The 20,554-nt window shown below is 40.4% G+C and overlaps 1 protein-coding gene across 1 annotated transcript; it reads left to right on the forward strand.

Moving 5' to 3' along the window:
* Nucleotides 1-319: 319 nt before the first annotated feature.
* Nucleotides 320-16,866, forward strand: LOC149284594 (glutamyl-tRNA(Gln) amidotransferase subunit A, mitochondrial-like). Its single transcript, XM_089496485.1, has 11 exons — nt 320-343; nt 1,937-2,096; nt 2,853-2,951; nt 4,027-4,123; nt 7,331-7,507; nt 12,412-12,587; nt 12,674-12,786; nt 13,261-13,453; nt 13,987-14,104; nt 15,653-15,858; nt 16,655-16,866. The coding sequence occupies exons 1-11, from the start codon at nt 320-322 to the stop codon at nt 16,864-16,866; spliced, it is 1,575 nt and encodes a 524-aa protein (XP_089352611.1).
* The last annotated feature ends 3,688 nt before the right edge of the window (nt 16,867-20,554 follow it).

Here is a 20,554-nt window from a genome sequence, read left to right on the forward strand (position 1 = left end):
CCTTCCCTTAAATAATAAAAAGTCAACAAAAGTAAGCAGTCATAGTAACAATAATTCGCGTTATAATTTCCGAATATTACGCTCCGTTTCTTGTGCTCTAACACTTTCCTCCGACAATTTCTCCTCTACGTCCTCTGTGCACTTCCGCGTTCCAAGCCTCAGTTCTCCGTCGTCCACTCGTATGGTAAGATATTCATAGCCGTCCAATCGCGTATCGTAATGTTGAGCCAACCAAGCTTTGCCAACCAATACATGTCAGCCACCACTACCAGCGAAGCAACGCTTTGGGCTATCTGGTGTATGTTAGGTGGTGGTGAAAATGTTGGGGGGCACCTTACGTGAGGTAAGTGTGTTGGGGGGGGTAATGTATGGGGTTTTATGGTGCTTTGTCTCGCTTGAGAACATTCTTCAGAATACCCTATTGGCTACTACTTCTAATGTAATATTGACCGTCTGTGTACGACGTGTACGGACAATGTGCAGGACGGGGCAGACATTTCCCAGTCTCCCTTTCCCTGTCACCTCTGAATGTTCACTGTCATACTTCTAAAGTGTCCCTCTATTGGTCTCTAGATTGTAAGCTCTTGAGCAGGGCCCTCCTCACCTGTTGTTTCTGTCAATCTAATTGTCATGTTGTATACTACTTGTCATGTCCTGGCTACCCATTGTACAGCGCTGTGGAATATGATGGCGCTATGTAAAACCATAAATAATTGCTTCCCTGAGGTGTATCAGTGTATCCTAGTGCTTTGCAGCCTTAAAATTCCAATAATGTGTACAGAAGCATGACACGTGTTGATAAATAAACTAAAATACATTCTTCTTCTTCTAAATGCCTTACTTTTCTTTTCTCCAAAAATAACTGCCTAAAACGTGTTGGTAAAGCTTTGCCCCATAGCCACTCATCTAATCACACGGCTCTCCCTAAAATAAAGGTGTCGGGATGTATGCACTGGGTATGTATACGTCACTGTGTGTCGTAGTAACGTGTATAGAAACAACAGATAGTGTGTTTAAAATGAAACCACAAATAAATGCCTTACCCGGTAGGCATTCCTCTTTGTCCGTTTCAGGTGTTTGGGGGTAAGTGACATTGAGGGTGTTTCGTGCAAAGTGAGAAAAGAATGGGACTTGGCCCAGTTCGTTGCCATTATTATATGACTACTTTGCAAACTGGGCACCAGAATGGCTTTTTAATGCGTAGCTCCCAGAGGGTTCTACATATTGCCCAGCCTTAGATGCAGATGTTACTGCTCTAATGATAAAAGTGTTTACTACATCCTTATATCCTTATATCAAGAAGACGCTGTTTAATGCCTTTGAATAATTGTGAATCGTGATAAAGTTCAAATGTAGGCCAATAAAACCGAAGTAAAAAAATGTGCATAGGCACTGATCCAGCTTGACGTTGTGAAAGCCATCTGCTAACAAATGTATTGGCGAAATCTGAACCAGGGGTAGACACCAACATTGTTCGTGGTGGACGTTTAGTGGGGTCTGTGTTGGACAATTGAATGAGGTTCTATGGACCTTAACAAAACTTGCCATAGCCGCTTGTGTCCTCGTACGGACACTCTGCCTACCCCTGGTCTAAACTTACCTTGAAGTTCCCAACGTTTATCTTTGCTTCTATAGACAATGAACGTAGCCAGAAAGGCTACAAGTACATTATATCTGCCTGGCGCGCTGTAAGCATGCACACATGGATCTAAACTCTTCCTGATTGTGTAATCGCATGCTGTGTGCATATGCCAGTGTAGGGCTTTGTGTGGCATAGCAGAAATGACCCCATATGTGTATCATATCACTACACGCCTGTAGTAAGTACAAATTTGTGCAAGAATTTGTTCTGTAGTCGCCCTCAATGGACTCTGTCATAAACGTGTTTGTGGAGTCGTATATTTTAAACAACTAAAAATGTTTGCATGTTTTGCAGGCAGCTGCAGCTTTAAGACGTGGACAAGTGACCCCGACCGAGCTTTGTCAGAAGTGTCTTTCATTCATCAAGGAAACGTCATTTCTGAATGCTTACATAACTGTAACGGAGGAGGTCGCCTTGAAGCAAGCAGCAGAAGCAGACAAAAGATTCAGCAGAGGCGTGTTGTCTTTGTTTTATGTACATGTAGTGTGTTATTGGTTCTAAAATGTGGTTATTTCATTATGATTATTTTTGTACAGGGGTATGACCTATGTAAATAAGCCATTAGATCTTCTTTAGAGTGTCAGGGGTCACGGGGATTACAAATTTCAATTCAATTGCCTGTCGCAGTGCTAAAAAGAAAGCAACAGTACCGATTACCAGAACTGCATTTTTTTCCCACATGCATTGCACGGCATATTCCTACATCTACCATATTCACCATAACAAAATGAATTGAGTGATTATTTCATTTTAAAAATGACATATATATATATATGTAGAGAGTACTTGATCAATTCAACATTAGCCAATTAAATCACAGCATACCCTCGATGGCATACATTTTCCAATTATCTCAATAGAACCTTATCTCAGGAGAGCAAATCACTGCAAATTGGCTTAAATGCTTAATTGGTTTCCGTGGGAATTGCCAGAGGCAAAGGTAACGAGGGACCCAAGACCTCTGCAGGTCTCTGCATGTGCCAAGGACCCAGCTGGCCATTCGGGTTCAACATAAAAACGGGCAGAACAGATGAGCTGAGTAGTTCTACATTTGTATGACTAGTTTGAGTTAAAAAAAAATAATAAAAGAAATCAGTGTTCATGGTCCAACCGCGATCGTTTATAGTAGTAGCTTCCTTATATGTTTGCCAAAAAAAGTTTATTATTAGCAGCTGCTTAAACAAATCTATGCCTTGTGTTCCAAATACAGGTCAGCCCCTGGGTCTTTTAGATGGAATCCCTGTTGCAGTAAAAGACAACTTTAGCACCAAAGGTGTTGAGACAACATGTGCATCAAGAATGCTAAAAGGTACACTTTTTTTTGTTATTCTTTTTAGTTTTGCCAATTTCTTTTTCTGTCCATTTTCCATGATCCACGATATCTGTTTTTTAATGCACTTGGATATTTTCCAGGAAATACTCAGAAATAAAACTTAGAATGAAATGATTTTCAACGCTATGTGCAATTTATTCTTCAGATGTGACTAAAGATAATGATCCAAAAAAGTGTAGAGCTGGATTTTACATCCGCTTTCTTTATACTTTTGCAAAGGATGGTATACCCATGGTGCTTTATGCGGATCTGCTCCAATGGGGGTATTGGTAAGAATGAGAACTAGCAGCTCGAAGAAGTGTGTCCTCAACGCGTGATAGAATAGAAGAGCAACAATATATTGGTGTGAGTGCTTCAATGATAAAAGAGAAGACAGAGTCATAAAAATATAAAATACTTTAACAGATGACAATTGTTTCACGTGTGGCTTGGCATTGGGAAAGTGTGTGAAGATGAGTAACCGATGACAAATTGATTGGAAAGAAGAGGTAAGAAAGATTGGAAACCACGCCACATACTGTAAGGAATTGGTGATAAATGGATGTGTACGTTATAAGTGTTATCACTTATAACATACTTTATTATGTAACAAGAAGCATCTGATCAACCACATTTTCCTGATTCCGAGCCGGCAAAACGCATTGCGTGCACAACTTGCCTTTATTGTCATTGCACAACACACTAAAATGATGTCTTTTCTGTTTACTCTGTCTTCACACCAATATATTACTTTTGTATTACATCTATTACATATACTTTGTGTGACTTTTTGTGTTACATTTATACAATTTTATTTGTGGAATTACTACCCATTGTTTTCAAAGAAACCTTATTCGCCAGATCTTTGTTAGGGTGTGGGTTATACACTTGCACTGCTATAGCCCGTTTATAATCCAACATTATGCTAACCTGGACGATAGGGGCATGCCATTCCCCTTTCGCATATGACCGTTATTTCTAGACCTCTTCTTGATGTTGGCTTCTCTTAATAGGTTAAAAAAAAGATCCATACTGGATGTTTAACCCTTATAAACACCCTTTCCCCCCCAAGGTTACATCCCTCCGTATAATGCTACAGTTGTTCAGAAACTTTATGATCAAGGAGTTGTGCTTATGGGAAAAACAAATCTTGATGAGTTCGCAATGGGGTAAGTAATGCATCTTTAAAATGTGGAAATTTCCGGGGAATAGAAAGTAGTGTGTTTTTTTTTTTGTTTTTTTTTTTTATTATTTAACATTGGTTATTGCCTTGTTTTTCAACTTTTTTTTTAACTCGTTATTTTTTTAGAATTTATTTGGCTATTATTGATATAGCTAATTTTTCACATATGTCAGGGGTGTCCAAGTTTTTTCTGCAGTGGGCCACTTCATCAGAATTGTATACTTGCGCTGAGAGAAAATATGGCCTTTAATAAGATATGCAGATTAAAATAAAGTAAATGACACAAAACCTTTACTTTTCCTCTCACGGATTTCTGGGATTTCTGGGCCTACAAATTCAGGATTCTGGATAAGTAAAAAAAAAATAGTTCTATTTTTTTTTAGGGATGCACTAAAATGAAAATTCTGGGCCAAAACCGATAATTCAGGGTTCACTTAGCCGAAACTGAAAGCAACCCCCCCCCCACACACACTTTTAATAAAAGTAAGTTACACACCAAAATTTTACAAAAAAATGATATATTATGATTGTTAACAGCAATCTCAGGCATTCCAGTATGTACTGGTTGGCTGGGCATTGTATTTTTTGTCCAATTTTAGTGTGTAACCACGCTTTTATTAAAAGTAACACACCACAATTGGACAAATCAACAATATGATTTGGCATGATAGGAGTGTGATTGCTAACAGCAAACACACTCTTTTTATACCCAGGCAACCAGTGAATGCTGGAACCTAGGCATGATGGGACTGTGATTGCTGTTAGCAGATTGCTATTAGCTGTTAGCAATCACACTCCTATCATCCCAAGTCAGCCAATACATGCTGGTACGGGGTGGCTGTAAGTGCAGACCCCATACTGCTGGCAGCATCAATACACAAGGGGGGCAGCTAGCCAGGTTTCAGCATGTACTGGCTGAAATCATAGCAATCATAGTCCCATCATAGTCCCATCATGCCTAGGTTCCAGCACTATCACACACACACAAATTAATTCATTCACAGATTCATTCCCTCAATCAGACATACTCATTCACACAACCTACCCCACCCCCTTACCTGCTCTACAGCTCTCGATGCCGCTCACAGACTTCAGCAGGGGGCGCGGCCTCCCTCGTTCTCCCCACAGAGGAGGCAGGAGTGGAGCAGAGAATGGACCCTCCCACAAGTAAGCAGCAGGGCTCTTGTGATCCTGGCTGCCGATCTCACACGGGCCGCACATCGAGGTTCCACGGGCCGCATTTGGCCCGCGGGCCGCATGTTGGACGCCCCTGACATATGTATTTATATATAATTATTCATGAACTGTTTCTATTTTAAGCTATTTATTAAGCATAATATATTCTACACAACAATGGAGTTTTCTTTCAACTCATGATTTTCTGCTATTAATTTATGAATTATCTATCAATTTATGAATACATTTCATGGTAATTGTAGAATTTTTGTCCAGCACCTCACATTCTAGTTGGTGTTATTGATTTATCACAGATTCTGTGTTTTATTTGGAGTGGACTGGCCAGTCCTGCACTAGTGTGGGTACAGCGGCCAGTCTTTCTATGTAGTATCCCCCCCCCTTTCTGCCCTAGGATTTAACCCTTTAGGGTACTCCATCTGAACTAATTGACTTAGTGTGTAAGGTAACTACTGATTGGAAAAGCAGGTAAGGGGTTGTGATTTCTTAATTTGCTTTTTGCTTTAAGACCAAACCTGTATTGCTCTGTAGCCAGAAAATAACTTCCAATTACTTTATTAATTACGTCATTACGTTTATAATAGGGAAACTCTTACCGTAAACCTAATGTATGCAGTGAACAGCACAATATATGTGTATATGTCATAAGTATATGTCAAATACATCCAAATACAAATGTTGGCTGAGGTATTAGATCCCCTAGACAGATTCAATTCCTTCATCATATTTTTAAGGGACTTCTACAGTATTTTGCTGTTTAATTATAAGATATGGTATGTTATCCACCATTATGTTTGCCATGTTTTGTTTATTTTTCTGTGTTGGGGGAGATACGTAAGTAATGTGTTAATGCATGAATAAATAATAATTTGGCTTGGTGCTCACTGTTCTTTCATGGGGAATTTTAATGAGATACTGCTTGTATCATGTCTCAGGACCGCTGGGATCTGCAGACCTCAGAACTAAATCAAGCCTATCTTGTTCCTCTTAAAAAAAAAACAAAAAACAAACAGAGGTGTCTATTTTATAAGACTCATTGTGCTTCAAGATGTGTAGGGTACTTCTGCACATAAACATTATATACAACCGTATGTACGAGGATTGTGCTTTCTTTAGAAAGCATTTACAAAATTAAAACTGGTCATTCCCACGACACATCATTAGACTGATATTTATAGTTTACAGCATCATCCGCCTCTAATTATACTTTTTAAAATATGTACATTTTTTTAAAGCAAATAAGGGCTGTTATTCATCTAAAGAAGTGAAAATCATCAAATGTTGAATTATTGAATATAAAAAGGACACCTAGCACTTTAATACATATAATAGCCAAATGGTCCCTTTAGGGTTCCCTCGTGTACACCTTGTAAATGCGTGGGGGGAATCTCCCCATATACATTTACTTCTTTCCCTACCCCATCAGCTATCTGCTTTCAGTTATTTAATTAATTATTATGGAACATAAGCCCTGTACAACAGTACAGAGCTGGTATGCCTTGTCATAGTATAAATTAAGGATGCTGTCCCAGCTAAATGCATTAGAAACATACATCCTAGTTGACTTCACATATCGTGCCCAGAAATAAATCTAAGGGGCACTTCAACTTTCATTATGCATTTAAGCCTTCTTTAATGCTTTTAATTGCTGTGCAGTCCCCCCATATGCACTTAAATCCCCCCTAGCTATTTTCCATGCAGGAGACGTGTTTGGCCAATCAGATCTCCATGCAGCTTATATACTTGTAACCAGTCAGCTCCAGCACTGGCTGGACAAGCGTTGCGGGCGGAGTGCTTTTCTGCCACTGATTGGCTGCTTAAAGCAGCCAATCAGTTACAAGAATAGTTGGTCCACCTTTGTGCTTAATCGTTGAATGTAAACATGTCTTTCTATGAAAACCAAAGCGGTATCCAGTAGCAAAACACAACCACAAATATATTTTACACAGAAATAATTTGTAATATGTTAAGAAGCCTTATTTTATTTATAAATGTTTAGGTCTGGAAGTACTGACAGTATATTTGGGCCAGTGAAGAACCCATGGAGTTACTTGAAGAGTTACCAAGAGAGGAGAGCCGTAGGCTGTCACATTTCCGATGAAGAATCTGACTGGGTAATAACCGGAGGTAGTTCTGGTGGAAGCGCTGCTGCTGTGTCAGCCGGGACCTGCTATGTGTGAGTAACAAATCTCTAACCGTACACTAGAACTATCGCTGGGAGTACAATTACAGCAACATCATTTCTTTGAAACATGTATCAAGTCATGTGCAGGCGCCAGTGATTCATTGTGAAATCATAATTCTATTCTGAAAGCTTTCCCATTTCTAAAATGACTGCCCATAGCATTCTCTACTGACTTCCCAGTCTTGGTGGTCTCTATAAGTTTACATACAGCTGACGTTGACAAGAATAATGCATTCTAAACAACAGATTAAACTAGTATGACATAGAATGTGAGAGCTGATAAGAACTATTCAGCCCATGTGATTTGCCCGTTTTTCCTGATGTAAGGACATGAGTCAGTCCTTGGTCTTGTCTTAAATTAAGGATAACTTTATACCTATGCCTGCCTTATTTTACATTTTCTCACTGTATTAACCTCTACCACTTCTGCTGAAAGGCTGTTCCAGTTATCTACCACCCATTACATCATTACATTACATCTAAACCTCTAACCCTCTAGTTTTAGACTGACATTTTATTCTACCTTTTTTCTCCTCCTTTGGAATAAGCTTTTGGCCTCTAATTTGTTTAATCCCGTTATGTGTTTAAATCACCTCTCCTCTCTCTTCTTGTCACCCTCTTACCTTCTCTTACCTTGCTTCAGTGGAGGCAGCAGGGAATCCTCGTGTAGTCTGCTGCCGACTGACACAGAGCTCTGCGACATGTAGTAGAGCCCTGCGCGGGACTGCGCAGGCTCCCGCTGATTTTTTTTTGCCCAATCCCGCCCGCTCCCGCAATGTGGGTGTTCCGCTCCCGCCACACTTGTGGCCAATCCTGCCCGCTCCCGCCACATTTGTGGCCAATCAAGCCCACCTCCTTAACTGAACTGCAGATTTCCCGCGCAGTCCCGCAAGGCTGCCCTCGAGCTGCTCCTCACAGCGTCTCTTCTCTTGCTCAGCCCAGGAACAAGGCGGAGTCACGGGAAGTGACGTCGCATCACGTGACTCTGTTTTGTTCCTGGGCGGAGCAAGAGAGGAGACACTGTAAGGAAGCAGCGAGAAGGCAGCCTTATATAGCCTTCTTTCTCTAGACGCTCTGGGCTTTGTATTATTGCTGGTGTATTGACCTTTTGCCTGACCTTGACCTTGGCTTGTATTTGACCTTGCTTTTTGCCCTGCCCCTGTTGCCGGGTTTCTGGCTTGGTCCCTTGGTTCTGCACTGTGGATGCACTCCGCCAGTCTTATCCTAGCTGTATCACGTTGCACTTATATCCTCCAAGCTATACATATTGAGATTCCTTAGTCTTTCCTGGTAAATTGTATTCCTGCAAACCATTCACAGTTTTGGTTTCTAACAGCCTGTGCTTTGAAAGCCGGCTCTTTCATCTCCATTAAGAACCTTTTTAATTGTTTTTTTGTTGTTTATCATTTATTCAGATGTCGTAATAAGTTTGGAGATGCAAGAGCTGTTGTTTAGGGACTATGTTGCGTCTGCAGATATCCCTTGCCTGTGTCTTCTGGTGCTCAGTATTACCCCACACAGCTGTCCATAGCTCTTCTGTCTCTTTCACAGTGTTTGTCATGGGGCTACTATGACATTTCCGGTTTTTTTTTATCACAGGCATGGGATTAGTGAATGGGGGCATCACTTAAATCAGGTCAAGTATAAGCTTCTAGAACATGTTCCTTTTTTCAGTTGTTTCAAGAATAGTTTTGTAGATGTCTCAAACGCCAATACAGTGCATACTCCTAGTGTAGATCTAATTTTTTTATCTAACGCAGCACTCTTTGAGTGTAGAAAATGCTTAGTATAGCTATGACTCAAGGCTTTTCTAAATGATGTACTGGTTATACCAGGAGGAAGGTTTTGTTGGCTTTTTTTTTTTTCTTTTTTTTTTTTTTGAAAACTTGACTGTTCGCACCTGTTTTGATGACCATTGGACCAGATGTATTGCATCATTGGGGCTTACTGTTGGGTTACGACAGGCGAAGGCATGAGAGCTGCAATAAATAACTAAATCAAGTCGAGGCAGACTTGCCGTATCTGAAATGTGTTGCATAATTATAAAATATATAGCGGTATGCTGGAAGGTAGAAAATAAAAGGGAAACAGTGTGGTTTCTGGTAGCTAACAAAGAGAATTGCACCATGTACCGAACTTGCCAATCGTAACGGTTATCTGCAGATGCAGATAAATCATTTTATTAACTGATCCCGTGTATTCGCTGTATGTTCAGAAAGGGGAACAAACACACACACACACACACACACGTGCCGTTGGTAAGTAACTGTATTAACCACAAAGCTACAGGATGGGCGTTTTTTCTTTCACCAGGAGTTTCTAATGCCTCATGTGTGCTAGGCTTTTATGGGGGTCCTTATGGCATGTCTTAGACCAAAACAAAAATATAATTAAATTGCTGAATTACTATCTTCAACTGTGATTTCTGTGAAAACTACCCTCGATCGAAAGAGATATTCTAATGTCTAACACTAGGGGGCATACTCTGTACAAAGTGATGCATCGTGAAGCACCCGGCAGCCATCAATGTCTGGAGTTCGACAAACCTGATAGATACCTTTTTAAGAAATGTCTCTTAATAAACAAGACGTTTTCTAGTTTTCCGTTGTTTGGCGCACGTAGAAAAATAAATCTGACGCAGCCAATCAGTGGCAGGGTTTCCATTGAACACAATGACAGTGGTTTGCACGGATGCGCATGGGGTTCCCTGCACACGGCTTTCCTTTCTGCCGGCCAAGACATAAGTATATCACTCGCTCGAATACATTTCTTGCACGGCATTTAGAAAGGGGCAAATGTTTATGGGGGTCCATACACTTGCAAAACAGACAACACAAACATTTAAAGGGACCACGCAGCATTGCTGTGCATACAATGGCTGGAGTGTCCCTTTGAGAACATTGTTCTTGCCGTGATATTTGTAGCATCGGTATGTATTATCTGCGGTTAAACGAAAGTGTGAACTCAAAAGAGAAGCGAAACTGTCTTACATTATAAAATCTTAGATCTTCTTGGTCTGGAAGAAAAGTTATAGCTGAAGATATGCAATAATGACGTGTGGGGGAAAAAACAAAAAGTAACCTCTTTCCATGGCTTGAGTCTTAAAGGGGAACTGGTGCTGTCTCAAAACTGTCTATAGTTTCAGGGCCGGCCCAAGGCAAAATGCCGCCTGGGACGAATTTTAAAATGCCGCCCCCCCCCCTTATCTACCCTTCCTCTCCCTCCGTCCCTGCCGCCCCCCCCATTATCTACCCTTCTTCTCCCTCCGTCCCCCCCACCCCCTTGTACTTACCTCTCAGCAGTCCTGCGGCGAGTCTCCCTGTTCGGTCTCGGTGCCGGCTATGAGGAAATCTTCCGGCACTCAGCATTACAAGCCGGCACCGAGACCGAACAGGGAGACTCGCCGCAGAGGAGAGAGAGAGGGGCGCCGAGCGGGTACTGACATCGTGGTAAGCGAAAACCACTCGGCGCCCCTTTCTCTCTTTCGCTTTTTTTAAAAAAAAAAAAAAAAAAAAAAAAAAAAAGGGCTTCGCCTGGAGCGGTTGCCCCACTTGGCTCCATTGTCGGGCCGGCCCTGTATAGTTTACTCTTTCTGTTTTGCGGTCTGTGTAATTGTTTCGCAGATATTTGGTTTCAAATGAAAACCAAGATGTATGGCTAAAAGTGGCAAGCTATCATATCCTGGTGTCCCTTTCTTTACCTCCTCCTTTTATAAAGGCTGTTAAATGTCGAGAATTGGTTTAACCAAGGGGGAGAAAGTCTTGCGGACGGGATATTGAGATGGGTTCTCTTAGCGGTATACAGAATCTGTAGGCTTCTAATACATGTATGTATATTGAACTACAAAATGTGATGTTTAAGGTGGGGGTGGGTGACAGATCCACTTTAAATATACGGTTTGCATGAAGTCTTCTGCTGGAACTCAAATGCACGTATGCGAGAGACTATTCTTGAAATAGCTCCGGTTTTGCATTGATAATCTGCGCTATGTAAATATTGGAGATCAGAGTATCCGAGAGCAGGTTGCAGACAAGAGGCTGGAAAAAATGTTTGCATGTGTTTACATAAATCTGTGCTCCCTAAGAGCAGGGCAGTTATTCATTCACCGCTACAAAGACAAACAGAAATCAATCAAAAGGCATAGTCATTTAATTTCCACCCCCCCCCGGGTTTGAGTGCTTAAAGGGACAGTGCCCCGTACAGCCCCGCCAATAAAGAATGCATATTAAAATACTTTAATATATATTATATATGTTCTCCTCTCTCTGCTGCCAATCACTGGCTGGAAAGTGCATTCATTGAAATCAATGGGAGTGCTTTCTGTCCATGTGGCTGGGAAATATTATACCAGCTATTGCTGGAGCTGCCTGGTAGCGAGTACTCTGTGTGCGCCCTGGCAAGCCAAAAACCTGGAGAAACCTAGAATTTGACAGCGGATAAGAACCATCCGGTCAATCTGATCTCACCTTAATTCAGGATAGCCTTTTGCGTATCCCGTGCATGTTTTATCACCCAGTCTGACACTGGAAATTAAAAGTTCTATTGAGGAACAGACGTCATTATCGTTTCCATGAAGAATCTGAACTATGTGATCACTAAACAGGGACAGGTCACCCAGAATGTTATGACATAAAACAACGGCAGCTGCCAGGTCCGCGGGTAAAGGAAGTCTATTCGAACAAAATGACGTAAAACCAGGATTTTTGTAAATGCTAACCTACATTACTATATATATATTGCTATATAGTTTTGTTTTTTTCTGTGGGATCTCACCTTTTAATTTATATGAAACTTCTACAGAACACTGAATAGAAAATGTTTATTTTGCCTTTTCTAGAGTCACGTAAACCAAGTGCTGACGTGTCATGTTGTTGTGTTTTTGTTACGGCAACTAGGGCGATGGGATCCGATACCGGCGGTTCCACGCGAAACCCAGCTTGTCACTGTGGAGTTGTGGGCCTAAAGCCTACGTACGGGCTTGTGTCTCGCCATGGTCTCATACCTTTGGTAAACTCCATGGATGTGCCAGGAATTATAACCAGATGTGTGGATGACGCAGCAACTGTACTCGGTAATTTTCTTTTTATTATTATTATTATAGATGCACAGTATTATTTCTGGGGGGCACTTTGTGTAATAAAGTCCCATGTTTTCCAGGTGTGCTCGCAGGGCATGATTCACAAGATTCCACGACCATCCAAGATCCTTTTGAGCCATTCAAATTACCTGAAGAAATAGATATGAGCAAGCTTTGCATAGGAATCCCAAAGGTATAGCTCCATTTTCTTCACAGAACGTGTGTCCCATTAATATTTGGAATTCTAATTTTTACAATGTAATTACCTGTTCCTTAGGCGACGTGTGTGTGTGTTTTAGCTTTTGAGTAAGGTGCTAAACACAAGGCTGTGTGTTATTCTCTCCCACTTATAGACATGTAGACTGGCACTTTATTGCACATTAAAGCACTTCATATTTATTCTTGGAGTGTAAAGGCTGAATATTTATTTGCTTGAGTTGAGGGCACTTTGTGGAAGCAATGTGGGTCTTCGGCACCTGTTCCAGATTCGTGGGTGTGCGGTTGCCGAAGGGAGGCAACATGCTGGCCATTCAAAGATTATTTTTTGTGTGTTTATACCAGCTAGTACTTAGGTTTTGAAATGATCACCACACAAATGAATTTATGTTTCATGAACCATATATGCTATGAATTGAACCATACCACATTCTGTTTCTTTTGATTAAAGGAATACCACGCACCCGGGTTGTCCACAGAAATATTATCCCTTTGGTCGAAGGCAGCTGACATGTTCGAAGATGCAGGAGCCAAAATTGTTGAAGTTTCCCTACCTCACACCCCTTACTCGATTGTTTGCTATCATGTCTTGTGCACATCTGAAGTAGCATCAAACATGGCTCGGTTTGATGGTCTGGAATATGGCAAGTGGTTTCTTTTATATACTCAACCATGGATGAGCAATTAGACTCTTAAGTGGAAAAGCCCAAACTCAAATATTTTCTCACCATTCATACATGTCATAACATTTTAACACATAAATGTACTTTCATTTATCTTATCAGAACAATCTTTTGTATGGGAGATACTGAGAAATGCGTTTTGTGCTATTGATTCTAAGTGAACATCTCGCAATTATGTGGTCAAATAACAGACACCTGGTGACTCTGATCACACTTGACTCAAGATCTCCCTTAATTTAGTCTCTCGGTGTGCTTGAATTGATGGTAGATATGGCAATATTCTGTATATAAAGTGAAAGCAAAGCTCAGAATGTATGTTTCATTTTTGCTGCAAAATTGACAAATATGCTAGGGATAGAAGTGTCCCTAGTTAGTTATATATTGGTGCGGCCGTCAAACCAATCTGGTGGTTGTTTTTGTATTTAAAACTGTGGTCTGTCATCAGTGAAAGATGAAATCTTAGGTCTCATTTTATCTTATTTATTTTTATGAAGGCCATCGCTCGGAAGTAGATGACTCTACAGAAGCTATGTATGCAGCAACAAGGCGGGAAGGTTTCAATGATGTTGTAAGAGGAAGGATATTATCAGGAAACTTCTTTCTTCTAAAGCAGTAAGATTGCCCATGATTGATTTTATTCTGATGTAAATAAGTAACCCTGCCATGAAGCAACATGAAGATCTGATCTGTTGAGCTTAATATATTATAATTTTCCACTGTTTGCATTCATTTTTTATTGTTTATAATTACTACAGCCAGCACAAAAGTACACTGTCCCAAATTAGCAAATGCAGGTTTTACTATCACATTTGAGTAATTAGGACGTAGTTCTGGTAAAACCAAATCTTTGTCGCCAGAATGTGTTTGTGAAGTTGCTCTAGAGACCACAACTATGCCTGTCTTCCAGGCCTTCCCCTAAAGGAGCATGAGAGGAAGAACTCAGAGGCTCCTGGGACGTTGTCAGCTGTGGTCATAAGAGAAGGGAATGCAAAGTAAACAGACATAAACAGATAAAGGGCAGATAACAAGGGACAGAAGAAGACGATACTGCTGGCAGATACCATGCAAGGTGCCGCCATGGGCTGTCTGCTAGCTTTATCAGATGCTGGCAGCTAACTCAAAGAAGGTTGCATATACACATTTTCTACTGAAGAAGAGGGTTTGATCAGTTTCTTGCTTATATCTTTTAAGAAATGAATTTTGTGGGAAAAAAACTAGAGCATGCACTACATAATTAGCAGTTATTCATTAACGTAATGGGCATGGCTCAGAGGTGAGGTAATGTGATATATTTAGTCACCAGCAGTTTGCCGTTGATCCGTAATTGGATTGCCAGGAAGTAATAAAAATATCATCCTAGACAAAAATCACTAACCTGGAAAAAAGCCCTCTTAGGAACAATTGGAGAGCTTTGTCAACCGTGAAACATTAATGTATTACTTAAAATTACAAAGATTTCCTGTAGATGTTGCATTCTACAAAATTACCAAGCCTACTAAAACATTTTTATATAGAAATATGGTAAGGTTCACTCACTCATATGGCAACAAATATTAAGTGACCACCATATAGTGACTGCTTCTGTCTCCCTGTCTCCTTTCCTGCTGATCCACTTATCTTGCCTCTTCTTGTTCTTCTTTCTTCAGCCACTTCTCCCTGCTATCTGCTCTGTTACCAGGCCTTCCGCAAAAGGGTAGAGCCAATTCCTCCAATCGGGGACAAGAGTATGCACGGAGGCTCTGCTCTTTTGTCGAAGTGGGTGGCCAGGTTGACAGAGCATATAGCGGGGAGAAGCAGATGGAGAAAGAAGAACAAGAAGTGGCAAGAGAAGAAGCGGGTGGCATGAAGGGAGACTTGAAAGCGGTTGGTGAAGAAGGTAGGGGGACATTGGGACAGAGCGTGAGAGTGCGTGAATGAGATTGTGTGAGTAGTAAACCAATGAAATTAAGATTCTGAGCTCTCTGCTTTGTTGTCGTTTGTTTCATTGTGATCCCTCCTGTTTTAGGACATTCCTACAAATTTAAAAAAATTGTTAAAATGTGTATGAATCGGAATGCACAAGTCTAATTGGGAGCCCATAATAGTGTCATCAGCAACTGCATCCTCCATTTGTGAATGAGGATTAGCTGGTGTTCTTGACATCTTGAATTTGCATTTTAGGAACTATGAACGCTATTTCCTGAAGGCTCAAAAAGTGAGACGTCTGATCGCTGATGATTTTGTGAAGGTTTTCGGTTCCAGTGTCCATATGTTGCTAACTCCCACTACTCTGGGAGATGCAGCTAACTACTTGGAGTTTATCCAAGAAGATAACAGAACACGCAGTGCTCAGGAGGATGTGTTTACTCAGTGTGCTAACATGGCTGGTAGGAATTTTCTTGTACTTCGCGGTGCCATTAGTTTGTAACCTGTAATTATTTTCATAATTATGAATATATGTTTAATACACAAGTGAGTACATTCCTATCCAACAAAGACTTATCTGTGACCACCTTTGATATTTGTGTAGTACACAGATAACCATGCTCTCCAACACATTTTTAAGAATTAAGAGCTGTCTCTGTGTGCTGTTTGTGGATACACATAATTTATAATTGTTAGGATGATTACAAACCTTCCATTGTATCTTCATTTCATATTTATGTATACATCCATAACATGTGATTTTTTTTTATTTTTTTTTTTCTGTGTATCAACTAAATTCTAGTTGGTTCAGCCCTTGGCAAGCATAGTTTACCCTGAAGCAACATTAAGAGTAGTTTGGAAACCTTTTGGGGGTTAAGGTCACATTTTTCCTTGTAGGAAACCCAGGCAGTTTTTGTAGTTTTGCTATAGTATAGGCGTTTACACTTCATATAGGGAAAAATACAATTATTCAGTTAAGCTTATTTTTATGCATTATTTCTCCATACATATTCAATGTAGGTGGTTTTGCACAATATATTAGAAGGTTGAGATACATTACAAGTGGTTGCTAGAGATTCCAAATGCAAATAAAAGTACCACATTTTGCACCCCTATGATTTGGGCTGAGATGGTGGGCACGTAATGGCATTTTTAAATAAAAATTAAAAGTAGAAATATATGGTTTGTTATATTATTTTCTATCTATTGTTTAATGTTTTTTTTAAATGCTCTTTTTTTTTCTCTCTCTCTCCCCAGGTCTTCCAGCTATAACTGTCCCTGCGAGTCTTTCTAGTAGAGGACTACCACTTGGCCTTCAGTTTATTGGACAGTCTTTCTGTGAACAGCAGCTCCTCACAGTAGCCAAGTGGTTTGAGAAAAAAATGGACTTTTCTTCCTTAGCTTTACCCAGAAATATAGAAAAAAGCAGTGTACCTTGGCAACATAGTAAATCAGTATCTTCCTTATAGCTAAAAGAGTAGTTTTGATCTTGTACAAAAAAATGTTCCATATGCATCTGTGCTTTTATATTATACTGGCACATGTTCAGCCCTGGTATTTTTGTATATATATATAATATATATTCCTTTTGGTAAAAACCTAATTGGAAAAATAAATAAAATTAGTAATGACATAAAAATGTACTGGCTTATCTGTAAATCCATCTGTTGCATGGAATGTTAATGTGTACCTGCGATCCAATCATGCATATGTTAGTAGCCAATGTAAACAAAGAAAAGGCAGAAGCAATCAACATACCTAGTCTATGGATACCATAAAACTATTTGATCAAAAGATACGTTAATCTAAATATCTATGGTAATGTTTCTAGAATTTTTTTGTATGGGTATGCTACTGGGATTGAGCTGGGTATGACATCATCCTAGTGAACTTGATGAGCACACAAAATGCAATGATTTAGGCCCCACAATCCTTTACACGCTGTGCATGTTGGGGTAATAAATGGCACACCCAGACGGAACTGGCACATGTTCAGCCCCACTATCTTTGTTATGCTGGAGTTGTAAAAGAAATGTTGAAGTATCTGGTTTGCTTCAGGTAGGCAACCCATATCTGACCTAGATACTGGTAGAGCTAAATCCCTAACTAGTATTATTTCGAATAAAATAACTTTGGGTTCCCTCTTCTTCTTATAGGAAACCATAAAATGTGGTGCGAAAAACCATAATAGATGAACTCTAATGTCCGAAATGGAAGTATCGCATCCACCACATCCTAAGCCGTAGTATTGCGCCGCTATTTATATTTGCTAGGGTTGCCATCTATACACATCGGTATGGTCAAAGCCCTATTCAAACACTGTGAAGTGGAAGAGTATTTGGGGTTCTCCTTTATTCATTAGGGCTTCTGATGGTAATGAACACAGGAAAATTACTTGCGCTCTTTACCAGACCTACAATATGGAATAATTCAGCTACAGTCTTCAAACAATGATCTGCATCCCATAACGTCCTCACCTGAGAGCTTTATGTAGGGGCAGACTGAACCACTTGGGTAGAAACTAAGGTTATGTTGTTGCTGGAGTTCACACGGAAGACCATTAGGAGCTGGTGAACCTCGCACGAAGCAAGAGTCTTGAAGCTTTGTGTGTGTATGTTGTATTGAAGGGCATTCAAAATTTCTGTTGGCGTAAAAATATGAGGATCTCCTCTGTGACAGCTTTTCTCTTTTGGCTCAGAATGTGAAGATTCTGCTACCCAAACTGCACCTTACACATAGCATTAACAAAAATCATAGATAGCTCAATCATAATCAGAAAAGTTACCTTTAGACTACTTAGACCTGAAGGAGCCATCAGTATAAATCAGTAACAGTGCTTCATATATAATGTAAAAAAGAAATACCGTATTGGCCCGAATATAGGCCGCACTTTTTTCCCCCACTGCCGGGAATTCCCACGAGAGGAGTCCCGGCAAGGGAGATTGTTAAAGCACGTCGTGCAGACGTGCCGGCAGCGGAGGTTGTTTATGCGCACCGCCGCAGCCGGTGAACGTCTGCACGATGCGCTTAGACAACCTCCCATGCCGGCGGAAGAGCCGGCACCGGAAGTTTTCTACGCGTATTGCGTATTGCGTAGGTCTCCCCTGCCGGCCCCGCAAGACACACGGGAGTCTGCTTTGGTAAGTCGGGGGGGCGCACATCTTGGGTGGCAGCGTAGCGCGGGGGGGGGCAGCGTGGCAGTATATATCGGGTGGAGGGCAGAGTGACAGTATATATCGGGTGGAGGGCAGAGTGGCTGTATATATCGGGTGGAGGGCAGAGTGGCTGTATATATCGGGTGGAGGGCAGAGTGACAGTATATATCGGGTGGAGGGCAGAGTGGCGGTATATATCGGGTGGAGGGCAGAGTGGCAGTATATATCGGGTGGAGGGCAGAGTGGCTGTATATATCAGGTGGAGGGCAGAGTGGCTGTATATATCGGGTGGAGGGCAGAGTGGCTGTATATATCGGGTGGAGGGCAGAGTGGCTGTATATATCAGGTGGAGGGCAGAGTGGCAGCATATCTCGGGGGGGCAGAGTGGCAGCATATATCGGGGGGGCAGAGTGGCAGCATATATCGGGTGGAGAGCAGAGTGGCAGCATATGTATTCTATGGTTTTTTTTAACTAAAAAAGAACCTAACTTTAAGGGTGCGGCCTATATTCGGGTGCAGCCTATATCCGAGCCAATATGGTATTAACATTAGACCTGTAATAAATAAGAAAGGTAGCCAGTTAAGACAAAGAAAAAGCTAACATAATGAAGAAATTTGCCTTTGATAACACTAATGATGGGCCACCTACAAAAAGTCCTATACATAGGGTTTCCGTCACGTTATATGGCCATGTATATTGCTTAGCCCGCCACTACGTCAAAGTACCCCAAGTTTGGCATGTTCTATCTAAATTTTCCATGACTTTATTGCTGAATCAGTGGGACTGCTTTGTATTTTAACCCAAAAACAATGTAAAGCCTTCTCTGGACACCCTATATATTGCTTTGCCTGCCACTTTAGTACCGTTAAGTTAGGCGAGTGCATGGCTATATTGCTTACCAGGGAACTGAATGGGTATGTCTTTTATGCTTTTTAGGTTGTGCCCTCCTTCATTAACATGATTGTTCCTACTATTGAAAAATTAAATCAACCCAGGCTGCACGAGTTCTGTTGAGCATTTACATGTGAAATGTTGTATGTCCTCTTCATATGTCATCACCATTATTATATTCAGTTCAGTAATACATTTAACATGCTACTGAGATCAATTTTTTTTCTTCTTTTTTTAATAATGTGTACAATGGAGCACCCTAGCTTTGCAATTGAGTGCTTCTGGCCTTGGGGAATGTTGATTAATAGGACTTTTTACAGCATTAATAATTTGTATCCTGTGGAAAAAAATCCTAAGAAAAAATTCCAAAAGCTGTGCAAAATACTTTAGAAAAGGTGGGTGATGAAAAAGTGGAAGAATAACATTTGTTAGAATGCCTAGATTGCCTATTTTTTTAAAAAATATATATTTTTTGAATCGGTGCTATTCACTATACTTTCGTAGCACACCAAATAAAATAAAAAAAAACCCATTATTGTTTCGAAACGGTGATCCACATCTCTTCAAAAAAAAAAAAAGCTGAAACTTTAATTAATTCTAAGCATAAGAGGTATTTTTATATTAAGTTGCTATGTTTAGTGAAACTGGAAAATGTGTTTTTCCACCTAGTATTGACAGGTTGTTTTTTTCTAAATGATAAGTCGTATGAATAAGTATGCTTTCTCCCTAAAAAAAAGTAAATTACCATTGGAACAAACATAGCAAAAAATACTGAAAATGCTTTAGTAGTTTAGTAAACAACCTTAAGGGGTTAATGAATACTGTAGACGTCACTGTGTTCTCTGAAGGACACATTTTTATTTGTAACAAGCTTTTAATCTATGGTGTACCAGCAGTTTTAGTGGAAACTCCCTTTAATGTTTTACTGGGGGATCCTGTTTGGCACATTGTAAAACTTCATTCGGAGAACCAAAACACCTTTTTGCAGAGACTATGTAGCAAATTAAATGTAGGTTAACTGCTTTAAAAAGGGAACTTTGTATTACTGAGTAAAACTATTGTCTTCTTGTATTACATTATGTTACAGCGGTGATCAGAACCCAGGAAGAA

The sequence above is a fragment of the Sceloporus occidentalis genome, unplaced genomic scaffold, assembly GCF_023333645.1.
Source record: "Sceloporus occidentalis isolate IW3139 unplaced genomic scaffold, rSceOcc1.0.p SCAF_90, whole genome shotgun sequence".
Taxonomy (NCBI): Eukaryota; Metazoa; Chordata; class Lepidosauria; order Squamata; family Phrynosomatidae; genus Sceloporus; species Sceloporus occidentalis.

Bases quoted from the DNA above. Each gene is read 5' to 3' on its own strand.
- LOC149284594 (XM_089496485.1), top strand. From the start codon at position 320: ATGTTGGGGGGCACCTTACGTGAG. The intron at 2,952-4,026 runs GTACACTTTTTT...TTCCCCCCCAAG, and splicing joins TGCATCAAGAATGCTAAAAG to GTTACATCCCTCCGTATAAT. The intron at 14,105-15,652 runs GTAAGATTGCCC...TTTGCATTTTAG, and splicing joins AACTTCTTTCTTCTAAAGCA to GAACTATGAACGCTATTTCC.